Genomic DNA, 14,014 nt, shown 5'->3' on the forward strand with positions numbered 1-14,014 from the left:
GTGTGGCAACAAATTTAAATGAAATTCATTTTATTTTAAAACGGACAGGGAAAAAAAACGGATGCAAAACGGGTCAAAATTGGTCGTTAAAAACGGCAACACAGCCCGGAATGGATGCAAAACGGTCGGGAAAAACTGCCGATTTTATCGGCCTACACTCGGACCCTGTCGTGTGAATGAGGCGTAACACTGACTTCTGCTTTGGTTTTGCAGTTTGAACTACTGCAGATCTGCATGTGGCTACTGGACACACGTGTTTTTTTGTTGACTGTCAGAGAACCGCAACTGCTTAAAAGTTTAGTATCCTACAATTGACTATGCTATAATGCTTATCTCACACATGGGAGAGCCGGGGTAATCCGTGTGTAGTTAATATCAAAGGGAAAAAAAAGATTTAATGTGAGTGCTGGTGAAATGTTGTAAATTTTTCTATAGAAAACACACCATTACACGTGATATAGTTCCTCAAGCTACAAGAAAAATGGAAGTGCTGCTTGTTCAGATTTCACAGCGCAAAACTCAAAAGTGCTCCAGAACATTGTAAACTTAACATTATGTTTCATTATTAAACTACATAAAACAAATTTGTTTACATTTTTATTTCTCATTTTATCAAAACATTTTCCAATCATACGAGACCCGATCCACTTCCCCAAAAATAGAAAAGCCTTGACATGTTCTTATCTGTCTCACGGTACTCTCACTGACAGACCGAAAAAAAAAAAAAATGGAGGCATGTTGATTGAAGCCACCTCAATAACAGCTACACAGGATGTTACATTAGTGGGCTGTCCCTGCATCTCCTCAGGTACAGGTCAAGGGAAAGCGGAAAGAAAGAGCAGTTGGGGTGTTGCATGGTAAACAAACGTTACTTACTATTAAAGCGTAACTAAACGTTTGACAAACTTCTGACATGTCATAGTGACATGTTAGAAGTTTTGATTTGTGGGGGTCCGAGCACCGAGACCCCCACCAATCGCTCAAACGAAGCGGGAGTATGAGTTCTCAGCTGCTTTGTGTCTGTTCGGCTTTTTCCGCAAAGCCAATGTATCGCAGTACGGGCTCATAGACTTTCTGTTAAACCCATACTCCAGCTCTTTCCGGAAATCGGTGTATCGAACAGACACCTAGCCGCTGAGCGCTCACACGTTGCGCTTCTGCCGCTTCGTTTGAGCGATTGGTGGGGGTCAGTGTTCAGACATCCACCAATCAAAACTTCTGACTTGTCACTGACATGTCAGAAGTTTGTCAAACGTTTAGTTACCCTTTAACTTCATTCCTGATTCACACATTCTTTACAATGGCTGCAGCCCTGAGAATTTTATTAATAATTTTTAAGTATCATATGTAAATCTGGTCACACCTCCACCCACAGTATTAAGAGATGTGGACATTAGGAAAAGTTTAAAGTCTGGCAAAAGGTTGGATTGAGAGGCAGATTTAAAAAAAAAAAAAAAAAAGGCAAAAAACCTACTAGGGCAGATTTACTAATACCGTATAATTTGAGCCAGAATTCTGGCACATTTTGAATAGTAAAATCTGCCCCAAGTCTAAAGAAGTGGCCCAGTTTTACTGTTCATTGTGACAGTGCATGATTCACATATACACACACAAACACACAAGTGCAGGAGGGCAAAACCCATAAACGTTGTCAGACATACATTCACACATACATACACTCGGCACTTTGACACTTGCTCCGGTCTCTTCTCACATTTGGTCCATGAATGAAGTGCACCTTACAACACCTTATGTGAGATCAACTACCCCTTCTTCCCCCATTCTCTAAACACTTGGTAGATCAGTGGTGTTATCGAAGAGACATTGTGAAATCTGAACTGATGTTAACGCCTGGTTTTCGCACAGTTATCACTGATGTTTGTGCATTGTACTCAAATTCCAGCTGCACTTCTGAACCACCTAGGGGGAAAGAAAGGAAATGAGCAAATATCATATCATCCAGAGAATGTAGTGTAAAAATATGAAAGAAAAAAAAAAAAAACACTAAAAAGATCGCTGGTCCCAAGTGAACTTCCTACGCCACCTAATGGGTGCTTCAGGTCCATCAAACAGCATATAAACCAATAGTAATAAAATATTTTCCCCAAACCATTAAAGGTCTATATTAGAAAGTCATGATGTTGCAATTTAGGTAAAATTGTGTTAGGTTACTAAAGGAAATTATCAGAAAATATTTAATATATAAATCCAGTTTCTATTACAAACTTTTTATTTTAGTGTTTTTTCAAAGTCAACGCTACAGCGGTCAGATTGGCGGGGGCCCAGGGAAGCAGCGACACGGTGATTGTCACCTATTATTTTATACTATTGGAAGTGGTTTTTAAAAAGTGTCATGGTGTTTGATAACCCCCTTTAATAACCAGTAAAAATGTACAACCAAAAACCACACGCAGTCAACACGGTCTATTGGGTGCCGGTGGTTTCAGTGCGGTATCATGTACGATGCAGATGTACGTTTTCTACAGATGGATGCTTACTTGGCTGATGTAAGGTTACGCTGTTCGGTTTTGCAGCTCCAATTATCACAACCTTCTCTAACCAACTGGGTGTCTCAAATTTTCCATCAGGATTCAGAGAACTGATAAAAAGACAAATTTTATCAAATACAAATAAATAGGCAGGTCACCAGTCTCATTCTTCTGCCCATCAGAATTAATTTACTGAACCTTACCTTGATGTCAGCTTTCCATGGCTATAGCTGAATTTTCTGTACAGAAACTCATTTTGCTGGTAATTAAAGGTATGACCATCATCCAAATACAATTCACCTTGGGCTTCTCCCTAAAAATAGAGGCAAATCTCACGTGTGAAGGCTTACAGGAATGTAACCCGGTTCAGGACCGGGCTATTTTGAGCCTTCATGACCAGACACCATTTAGCCATTTTTATCACGCGTTCGTTAAACAGATATAACTTTATTATTTGTTGGGTAAGCGACGTGATATTTGCGTTTTTCTTTCCGTAGACAATGCAGGTTTCTTTTTTTTTTTTTTATCATTTTTGTACACATCCTTTTTGCCATTTTAGAATTTTTAGGCTTAAAGAGGCTCTGTGTCGGGAGTCATGAATAGACATTGTGTCCTGGCTGGAGGAGATGTCTATTCACTCCCAGGACACTTCGGTAAAGTTAATATGGGAGTATGTGACTGCACAGCGTGATCTCGCGAGTACTGCTAAAAATGAATGGAGAGAAGTGTATGACGCCGATTGGTCAGCATCATACACTTCTCTTTACAACGCCCAGTTGGTAAAAAAGTAAAAACACATCCAGTTAAGAAACTAATTAGCATAAATCTAAATTTGTGTATAACTTCCTCAAAATTGATCGTTTTTCAAAATAAAAAACACTTATCTACATTACAGCGGATTACATTACATTATGTAGGAGATAGGGCACTGATAATGTGGTGATAGAGCCTCTTTAAAGTTTGAAAATAGTAAAAAAAAAGAAAGCTTTTTTACTTTTTAGCTGTTTTTTTTCCTGGTAATTATATAGTTTTACCCTAAAATAGATTTTTTATTTGTTATAGTCAGTCTACCGTAAATTGATATATGACGTGTCTATTTTGGGGTAATTGCTAGCGTTACTACAATGATTGGATGGGGGGGGGGGGGGGGATAGCTGATTTTTTGTGTAATAATTTTTTTTTGCACTTTATTACTTTTATTTTTTATTATGATCTGTCCCTCAAAAGGTCAGAAAAGACCTTTGTGGGACTATTTATTTTTCTTCTTTTACACCATGCTTTTCCACTTAGAGGAAATCTGTCCACTTATAGTGACTATTGTCACTAATAGGGTTATGCTGGCTCTAGTAAGACCGAGCAGCAACCTGCCACAAATGGCACCCAGCGATCACGTGACCAGTCACATGATCACCGGGACAAATAGAAACAGCGGCGCTGCCACAAAGCCATCAGAGAAGATAGAAGCAGCGAAAGCTGCTTCTATCTTCTCCTCAGGGTCCCCGGCAGTCACTGACTGCCGGAGACCAGACATGCAGCTGCCCGATCGCTGGGGCAGCAAGCTAAGACCCGAGCCGTAAATAGTCTATGGCGTGGGTTTTAAGGAACTGGTTAAAGGAGGGGTGAACCTAGACAATCCACACTGGGATGTTCAGGTAGATAAAAGGCCAGAGAATGAGACTCTGGAAATACCATATTCACGGACCTGCAGATTCAGTGCCACATACAGAGTAAATGGGTCATCCTGCATACAATCTGTGGAACGTCTTGGTCGATTCTTCCGAGGGATTATAGACCCACCACGCTGAAACACTGGTATCTTGAAAAAGTCACAAAAAAAATAAGTAAAGAAGTAGGCCAAGATTTAGGGCCTGTTCACATCAGCGTTGCCCTTCTTTTGAGGGGTTCCGTCAGAGGTTTCCGTCGGGTTAACCCCTCAATGGAAAGGCAAACGGAAACCTAAGCTTCTGTTTGCATCACCATTATTATCAATGGTGACGGAAACGTTGCTAAAGTTTCCGTTTGTCACTGTTGTGACAGGGTTCCGTTGTTTTGATGGAATCAATGGCGCAGTCGACGGAACCATGTCACAACGGTGACAAAACGGAAACCTTTAGCAATCAATGATGATGGAAACGGAAGGTTTCCGTTTGCCTTTCCTTTGAGGGGTTAACTCGACGGAAACCTCCGATGGAACCCCTCAACGGAAGGGGAACAGTCATGTGAACACAGCCTTAGAAAGACATCTGGACACAAAAAAAACTCATCTCTTCACATAATTGTAATGATACTCACTGAACTGATGGTGACCGGCTCGTAAAACTTTTGTGGAGACTCATACTTCCGATATGTGTGTACATCATACCAGACCTGCCAGAATGACAAGGATTAACAGATATGACATGGGGATCATGGGATAGTGCCACCATAATGAGCGAGTACTTACTTCTCCAGTCCCAGGAAGATAGATCTGTACTCCTCGAGCATTGCTCTCCGTTACGGGATGCACCAAAAGAGCAGAGCCTATGCAGTATTGATAAACATAACCATACATTAAAATGTACTTACTATATGCTCCTGACCAAAACAGATCTAAGAAATAATAAGCACGTGTATTGTCCTGTTCTCAAACACACAGTACCACATGTGGGCAAAAGACCGAAATGGAGGCATCTCATGGGATTTATGCAGCCAGCCTTACAAGGGGTAAAGCGTGTATACAGAGTATGGACATGTACAAGATTGCTCACCTAACAAATATTGGTCATCCACAGCAAAGGAGGAAATATCAGATGGAAACGCAACCCAGAGAGGCCTAAAAAAAATAATAAAAATCACAGCTGTTCATAGCACAAGAAGACTCTCACAATTGACATCAGAATTTGAATACATTCTAAGCGCAACCCCTTCCCGACATTCGCTGTATATATACAGGGCTGTCAGGCAGGGGTTCCCGCAAAGCGCCAGTACCATTACGTTGTGTTGATCGTTCCTGAGCCCGCATCATCACCGCCAGCTGTATGTTACAGCTGACACCCTGTAGTAACGGCTTGGACCGGAGCTAGTCTCCGATCCGGACGAGTAACCCATCAGATGATGCACTCAATAGAGACTGCAGAATCTAAGTAGTTTTTAGCTACCCGAACGCCAGAAACGTGATCACTGGTTTGCTGGTGACTGCAATGGCAACCGGAGGCCTAAAACTGGCCTCCTGGTCTGCCAGCAACGGAAGCCTCCTATGTCCTGCTCGGAGGCAGGGCCTAAAAGGCTTCTGGTACCAACGGCAAGATGGCGCCGGCTCAGAAGCCGAGTCAGCGTCATCAGTGGTGGGTGTCCACTGTATGTTAAAGCGAACACCCTCCTGTAACGGCAGGGACCAGAGCTAGATCCACTCCCTGCCATTAACCCCTTAGAGGCAGCAGTCGAAAGCGATCGCTACATCTTAGCGGTTTGTAGCAAATCGGCAGCCCTGCCATGCGATCGCAGGGCTGCCACTATGGCAACAGGAGGCCTAACAACGACCTCCTGGTCTGCCATTATGGAAGCTGATTAGGTCCCGCACGAAGGCGGACCCTAATCGGCTTGCAGTCAGTGAACGACTGACTGTTCTAATACATTGCACTACCTACGTATTAAAATGTTTTAGAAAACTGTTAAACAGTTGGACCTTCAAGTCCCCCAGTGGGACAAAACAAAAAAAAACGAAATTTAAAATAACAGGAAAAAATAAAATAAAAGTTTCAAACAAAATAACACAACCGCCTTTTCCTTATCAAGTCATTTATTATTGTAAAAAAATAAATAAACCATACATATTTGGTTTCGTCGCGTCCGTAATGGCATGAACTATAAAAATATTATTTATCCCGCGCTGTGAATGCCGTAAAAAAAAACCAAAAAACCTTAAAAACACTCCCAGAATTGCTGTTTTTTGGTCATTTTGCCTTCCAAAAATTTAAGTAAAAAGTGATCAAAAAGTCACATGTATCCAAAAGTGGTACCTATAAAAACTACAGCTCGCCTCGCAAAAAAACAAGCCCTGATACAGCTTTTTACAAAATTAATATTATTGTGCAAAAAGTTGTAGAACATAAAAAAGTGCTATAAATTTGGTATCGCCGGAATGGTACAGAGCCGCAAAATAAAGTTAACATGTAATTTATAATGGGTGGTGAATGCTATATAAAAAAACGATGCCAGAATATCTTTTTTAGTCATCTATAAACCCCCCCAAAAAAAGGATAAAAAGTGATAAAAAAAAACACGTACATCCCAAAATTATACAATAAAAACTCCAGCTCGTTCCGCAAGACAACAGCCCTCACACCACTACGTCTATGAAAAAAAAATAAGTTAAGGATTTTATTCAGGATAGAAAAATATGCGGTTGTGCAGGCCCGACGGAAACATTTCTTCTGTTTCAAGCGGCGATTTATCAATGCCCTAAAATTAGGGAACCAGGAAGGGGAGGAGACTTAAACAAATCTGCTGGAAACGACGGTGCTCGTATTATACCAGGACAACACTTTCCCAGCAAAACTCCACACACTGCAAAGGTGCGGAGTGTGGACCAAAATGGGGGATTAGTAAGGACACCATCTATCATCATTGCAAAACCGGCCTGTGCATGAAGGATTGCTTCACAGCGTAACAAAGATCTATGGATTAAGTTATTGTTTTTTTTAACCCCATTATTATACCACCTGACTATGCCCCTGATGTACTACGCACAGATTACATAGCCACCACATTATAAACGAAAATATCAGTAAAACTCAAAACAAAAAATAATATCAAGCAAAATCCACGCTCCAAAAGCGAAATGGCGCTCCCTCCATTCTGAATTTTTGGGGTTTGCGTCTCCTGTGGCACAAGCTGGGCACAACATATTTGCCACTGAAATGGCGTATCTAGGGAAAAATGGCAATTTTACTTTGCACCATCCGCAGCACAATCATTTATGGAAAGATCTGTGAAAATGCTCACTACACCCCTTAATAAATGCCTTGAGAGGTGTAGTTTCCAAAATAGGGTCACTTCTCAGGGGTTTCCTTTATTATTTCCCATCAGAGCCTCTACAGTTGTGAACCAATACTAGAACGCCAAATTAGGCCTCAATTTCACATGGTATTCTTTCACTCCTGAGGATTCTCGATCGTCCAGGCAAAGGATACACATGTAGTGTTTCTAAAACCGGGAAACCGCATAATTATCTTTTCATGGTGGCACAACATATTGGCATACCTATGGAAAAATTGGCATTTTCACTCTGCAACATCAAGTGTACACCAAATTCTGTAAGACACATGCAGGGTTAACATTCTCACTACACCCCCTAGGCGAATACCTTGAGTGTAGTTTCCAAAATTGGGTCACTTCTGGGGGGTTTCCACAGTTTTGGTGCCACGGATGCTTTGCAAATGCGACATAGCACCCAGAAACCAATCCAGCAAAGTCTGCACTCCAAAAGCCAAATGGTGCTCCTTCCATTCTGAGCCCTACCGTGTGCCCAAACAGCAGTTTGTGACCACATATGGGGTATTGCCGTACTTGGGAGAAGTTGCTTTACAAATGGGGTGCTTTTTCTCCTTTTATTTGTAGAGAAAATGAAAAATTTTGAGATAATGCTACATTTTATTGAAGATTTTTTTATTTTTTTTTCACTGCCCAATTCTAATACATCTATGAAACGCCTGTGTGGTCAAAATGCTCACTACACCCCTAAATGAATTCCTCAAGGGGGTGTAGTTTCCCAAATGTACTCACTTTCAGGTAGTTTCTACTGTATAAAGTTATCAGTGAAGAACAACTTGAAAAAGTCTATTTCACTGAGCCCTGTCGTATTAAATTTGATGCCCGGGCTGCCAGTGTACTCAAGGATTTGGGGCTCATAAATGTCTGGTGTGCGGGATCCAATTGGGGTCACTTCGCTCGGGGGTTTCAACTGTAGTGGTGGGGCATCTCCTAGGGGGGATTCTCTTCATCACTGGATGAGGAGGTTGATAAATAAAACAGAGTATCACCATCTGACGAGTGTGTCGGAGGCAAGAAATGAATATGCCTCTTCGGCAGTAAATTTCCGTTGGGACATGTTTGTTTGCTTCCCTAACTAGGAGCAATAGGCTGCTACCTAAACTAGCCCAAAAAAAAATTGTGTTTTTATAGAACAAGTGGGCTTCCCTGAGACTAAACCCAACTTGGGCGTGGATTCCTAACACTAAACCTAACAAGATTTTATTTGAACTTCCCTGAGACCAAACCAAACTACGGCGATTATTCCCTGACACTAAACCAAACTACGGTGATGGACCCCTAACGCTAGATCTAACTACGGTGACTGATTCCTGACGCTAAATTCCCCGACGCTATACCGAACTACGCTTTTTGATGGTTCCCTGACACTAACTAACCCTAATACTAAACTAACCAGTTAAATTATCTAAATTGTCTAAACCAACTATTTTAATTTTTTTTCAATTCTTTTTTGCTTTATATATTTTATAAATAAAAAAAATAATCCCGTGGAACCAAGAAATTTGGCCATGAGGACTAAGAAGTGGTCAGTGATAGGAGATCACTGACCAAAAACGTGTGGTTTGGATGGGGGAGGTGGGAAACAGAAAAAAAAAAGTTTCTTTTTTTGCACTTTTTCCCAAATTTGCTCTTCTCGCTCTCTCTTCTCACAACCGCTCTGAACGCCTCGTTATCTCCAACAGAGGCGTTCAGGGCGGTTAAAGCAGAATGAGATGTCAGGGAGAGGAAGTTTAGATAACGAACGCCGCTATTGGACAGTCACTGACTGACCAATAACAGCGATCGAGGAGGCTGGACCATCACGACCGGTCCCAGCGTATTGAGCTGTGAAAGCCTGCTGTCCGAAACAGCAGCGGTCACAGCTCGTGCCAGCGAAAAATGGCGATTCATGTTCCCCGTGACATACTATTCTGCCACGGAGCACAAACGATGCGGTCAGCAAGACGGAATAGTATGTCACTGAGTGCGAAGGGGTTAAGCTCTTAAAAGGGAACCGGTCACTAGATTTTAAGGCACTTAACCAGCTTGTTTAAAAATAACTTATTGCCAAAATCCTGGATTTAACTGTGAAAGGTGCCTTTGGATTCCTCTCAGGATTTTTCTCCAGTAATTTATAACTTCTCCTGAAAATTTATGAAATGACTGAAAACTAGGGTCCCACGCACCGGACCGTAAAACTCATTTGTAATTATGGACCGATTAATTTCGATTGCCCACGGACACCTTCCCGTACAAGCCAGTGCGCTTATCTGCCCTGTTGCTCCCACGCAAGCCTTGATATCGGTACTGCGATTCAAAATAAAGGCTGTAAATTGCAAAATCTTTTTTTACGTTTTTATGAAAGTTATGGGACCCATTTAACGCTGCAACATAAATTTTTAAAAGATACACTGTATTTCTATCCAGGTCACTAAGTCATTGTATGCATCTTCTATACAGTTTGTGACCATACATAATTTTTTTTTTTTAGTTCAAATCAATAAATGTTACTTAAAAAAATCTAAACTTCCTTTCATTTGTACAGAACAGTGACCTCTATTTTCTAAACTCATTCAAACCTAAATGGCTATTCCAATCGCACATCACTAATTTAGCGCTGCGCCCTTTTCTTAGTTTATCGATGTACAGAAGTGCTCCCGGCCATCGACTGTGCAGGGAACTGCAGAATGGCCCCATTTAATTGAACAGTGAAGGGGCTGCAGTGCTAAAGCAGCGCTGGGCCCCCTTCATTGTCAGGATTGGTGGGGGTCCCAGTTGCATAGTTCTGATCGCAAAGTGATGGCATATCCTAGCGATATGCCATCATTTTCTGAAGTGGGAATACCACCTTAGAGTTTAGTAATTTGAAACTCCAGCTTAACCTTTTTATAATACTTTAGCCCTAAACATTCCTCTCACCTCATTACAGGCTCTGCATCACGATGGGCATTGTAGAACAGTGTATACCAGTATGGAAGGAGAGCATATCTTTGATGTAGAGCCTCACGAATAATATCTGCATTAGCTTCTCCATGTAACCAAGGTTCACGTCGAGGGGTGTCTAAGTGAGCATGAGCACGAAAGAAAGGCTGATATGCTCCAGCCTGATACCAGCGAACAAGCAGTTCTGGTTCTGGGTTCTTGAAGAATCCTCCAACATCCGCTGTTAAAGCCAAACAAGGAAACAGAATAAACAGGAGGTCTCATAACATACATTGGCGGCATATTGTTACGATAAACCACCAATGTTTAATCAGCTGTGACCACCACCAATTGCTAGAACAAAGTGGCAGCAGCGCTTGGACAGCACATGTGCCACTTCATCTCCTGAGGGCTCGGATCATCTTTTTCCAGACTGCCACATGGACTGCCCAGAGCGGACAGTAGAATTGGCATAGCAATGAAGCTGATGCAATTTAGCAATTGGAAGGGGTCACAGCCACCTACCGATCTCACAGTGGCGTATTATAGTGATACAATGTCTGGGATGAAACAACCCTTTTAATAAAATACTGAAGCAAAAGATATAGAAGATTATGAACTTGCACAAACCTCCACAGAATGAGATGCCAACTAGAGCCAGACTCAGGCACATGGGGAGAGATATTTTCAAGTGATCCCACTCCGCAGCATTGTCACCTGTCCACACGGCACCTGGATTTAAAAAAAAAAAAGTTAAAATAAGTGTTTTATTGTAATTCCTGTAGGTCTCATATAGAGGATTCCAACCACATTTCAACGTTACCCACCATAACGCTGTGATCCTGCAAAGAAGGCTCGACTCAAGACAAATGATCTCTCATTCCCACCAGAACGCTGAATCAAACCCTCAGCAGTGGCTCGGTGCTGTAAATATTCAATGAACCAGCAAGAAGATGAACAGAAGGATAAATCTGAACGCATACCAAGCTTAAAGAGGGGAAAGGGGTTATTCGAGCGAATGAAAAATACAGAAAAGGATCCATACGTGTCTGAATGCGGACCAGATGATGCCAGCATAGTTCAGAATTTTTGTTATCTTGCCCAGCTCTGTGCTGTACTGCTATTTTGAAGCTGGCAGTGCTTTCTGGGTTTTGGTATTACCATGTAAACAACTACAGTTCTTAGGATTCCTCTCCTCACAGATATTGCCTATATTTACCGATGCCTGCATGCCCCTATATTACAAGGTGTAAGGTAGTGCTGTAAAGAACTCACTGTTAACTACTGAGACACAGCTCTGTGAAATAGATCAGTCATAAGACAGGGGAGGGAAGAAAGCAGGGAGTGGAGATAAGAGGCGTGTGATGCGTGAAGTCCAATACTACAGGGAGGGGGAAATAACGTTCGTGTACGGGACGTCACACAAGCGGTCTATACACAGGAGCCTGGTCATGCAAGACTGGCTTACAAAGGCATTTCAGCTACAGACAGCAGATTAGTAAGTGACTAATCTTACTGAAGTTACCGCCTGCACACAATCTCTAAAGACCTGAACTTCCCTTTAAAAGTAAAATCATATGATCTTCATACTCACCACATACAGCCCATAAAGATTGTGAATCTCCCGATGCTCCCAGCCACCCCAATGTACAGCATCTTTGTGCATAGTTACTTCTGGGCCATTAAATACAGATGGCTCATTCATATCGTTCCAAACAAACAGATTATCCATAGATCCCTGATAAACAAACAAACAAACCTAAGCAACAGCACAAAAAAACAAAACAAAAACCAAATGTGCAGCGTTTTACCTCATATTGGTCATATGAAAACATGCTGGACCACCAGGCTCGCATATCCGGATTAGTGAAGTCAGGATAAGCAGCAGAACCTGAAAGGGAAGAGAACACCACATATGCTATTCTCCGGTACAAAACACTGGTTTCTAGTATTAAAATCTATAAGAAAAACACAAAAACCTGTAACACCCCCTCCTCCATTTTTTTTGGAAGGTGACTTTATGACAATATGTTCATATCTCCATATGTAATGCCAGAGGTTTACACCAAAAGGTTATGTTCACACAGAGTTTTCACACTTTTTTGACGTGGAAACCGCTCCAAAAAATGTCAGAAAATGCCTCCCATTGATTTCAATGGGAGGCGGAGGCGTTTTTTTCCCCGGGAAACAGCAGCGGCATGCCCTATGTTTGGGTGTTTACGTCTCTGACCTCCCATTGACATCAATGGGAGGAAGAGAAAGTGTTTATTTGCTGCGTTTTGAATGCGGCGATAAGCAGCCGTGGGCAAAAAAAAAGTCACGAAAAACAGGGCAAACGGCATGCAGGCAGGTTCCAGACGGAATTGAGGCAGATTTTTCTGTCTGCAAATAACTGTGTGAACATACCCTTATAGGAACACAAAATCCTGCAGCTTACACTAGACATTTCTGTGGCCAACATCCTCACGTCATATTTCCTTTAGACATTTAAGTGACTGTATGAGGCCTCATAACTGTAGAGTAATATGGAAGAAGCGGATGCGAGATCTTCACAAGCATAAGTTTATCTGCACAACAGTGATCTGATTAATTAATCAAAGATTAAACTAACCTGGCCAGCACCACCCCTCATAGTCACTTCCATCTTTGGTTTTAGTATAGAAATTACGAGATCGGATCTCACTGTGAATCAGATATCCACTGTCTATTTTTATGTGAGGATCAACGATAGCCACCATCTGCAATAGAATAGAGAAGAAATATCATATTAGAAGATAGATAGGAGACACACACACACACACACACACGCACGCACGAACAAACGAAGTATAGGAGCTGCATCGTAGCATGAAATGTGGGGGCTATCCTCAGGGGAAACTTGACATGAGACTCTAAACAAGTACAACCACAATCCAAAAAATGAGGCAGCACTCCAGTGATATAAAAATCCAAAACGTATTCACCCAACATACAGGCAACGTCTCACCTTCCCATTGAAGGCATTTTCAAGCTTCAAGCTGTTGCTTTCCGTGCCTTGGGAGTAACATGTGCAATGATTTAGGGCCTGTTCAGATGACAGTTCGCTTCCCGTTCCGGGGTTCACTTTTCGTTGCGGGGTTCACCCGACGGAAACCCCGGAACGGAAATGAACGGTGATGTGAACAGGCCCTAAGGGAGATCGTTTTTGTCGTCATCAAACAGGTAAAACCTTTAAAATCCAGGGCTTTTACACATGTAAAACCACCTTTGCAATTTATTTATTGAGTTGTCCTTGTGGCGTGTATTATGTGGGTGAGACTACCACTGAAGTAACCCTCAGGAAGAGGAACCATAAGTCTAGCATCAATACCAAAAGACGAGACTTGCCAGTATCTAGACATTTTTTAGATTGCAGACATAACGTATCCCAACTGAGTTTTAAAATTATTGACTCTGTACCCCTAAACAGACGGGGAGACGATAGAGAGCTGGCCCTTAAACGAAAAGAACGCGAGTGGATTTTTACTCTAGAAACGATGTCCCCAAAGGGACTTAATGTGTATTATGCATATTCTCCTCATATTTAACAGTCTATATAGATTTGTTGCGATTTG

At 41.8% G+C, this 14,014-nt stretch overlaps 1 protein-coding gene across 2 annotated transcripts in view; it reads right to left on the bottom strand.

The window, feature by feature from the left end:
- Nucleotides 1-584: 584 nt before the first annotated feature.
- GANAB (glucosidase II alpha subunit) overlaps nucleotides 585-14,014 on the bottom strand; it is a 95,092-nt gene continuing 81,662 nt past the window's right edge. For both annotated transcript variants that reach the window (XM_075837320.1, XM_075837321.1), the window contains 13 exons: nucleotides 13,033-13,159; nucleotides 12,233-12,312; nucleotides 12,016-12,159; nucleotides 11,249-11,345; nucleotides 11,052-11,153; nucleotides 10,419-10,662; nucleotides 5,237-5,301; nucleotides 4,933-5,009; nucleotides 4,782-4,856; nucleotides 4,192-4,305; nucleotides 2,693-2,802; nucleotides 2,499-2,599; nucleotides 585-1,920 (listed from right to left, as the gene is read on the bottom strand). In XM_075837320.1, coding sequence (XP_075693435.1) covers nucleotides 1,811-1,920; nucleotides 2,499-2,599; nucleotides 2,693-2,802; nucleotides 4,192-4,305; nucleotides 4,782-4,856; nucleotides 4,933-5,009; nucleotides 5,237-5,301; nucleotides 10,419-10,662; nucleotides 11,052-11,153; nucleotides 11,249-11,345; nucleotides 12,016-12,159; nucleotides 12,233-12,312; nucleotides 13,033-13,159 — 1,446 coding nt within the window. In that variant the 3' untranslated portion in view covers nucleotides 585-1,810. The remainder of the gene's footprint in view (nucleotides 1,921-2,498; nucleotides 2,600-2,692; nucleotides 2,803-4,191; nucleotides 4,306-4,781; nucleotides 4,857-4,932; nucleotides 5,010-5,236; nucleotides 5,302-10,418; nucleotides 10,663-11,051; nucleotides 11,154-11,248; nucleotides 11,346-12,015; nucleotides 12,160-12,232; nucleotides 12,313-13,032; nucleotides 13,160-14,014) is intronic.

The sequence above is a fragment of the Rhinoderma darwinii genome, chromosome 9, assembly GCF_050947455.1.
Source record: "Rhinoderma darwinii isolate aRhiDar2 chromosome 9, aRhiDar2.hap1, whole genome shotgun sequence".
In the NCBI taxonomy this organism is placed as follows: Eukaryota; Metazoa; Chordata; class Amphibia; order Anura; family Rhinodermatidae; genus Rhinoderma; species Rhinoderma darwinii.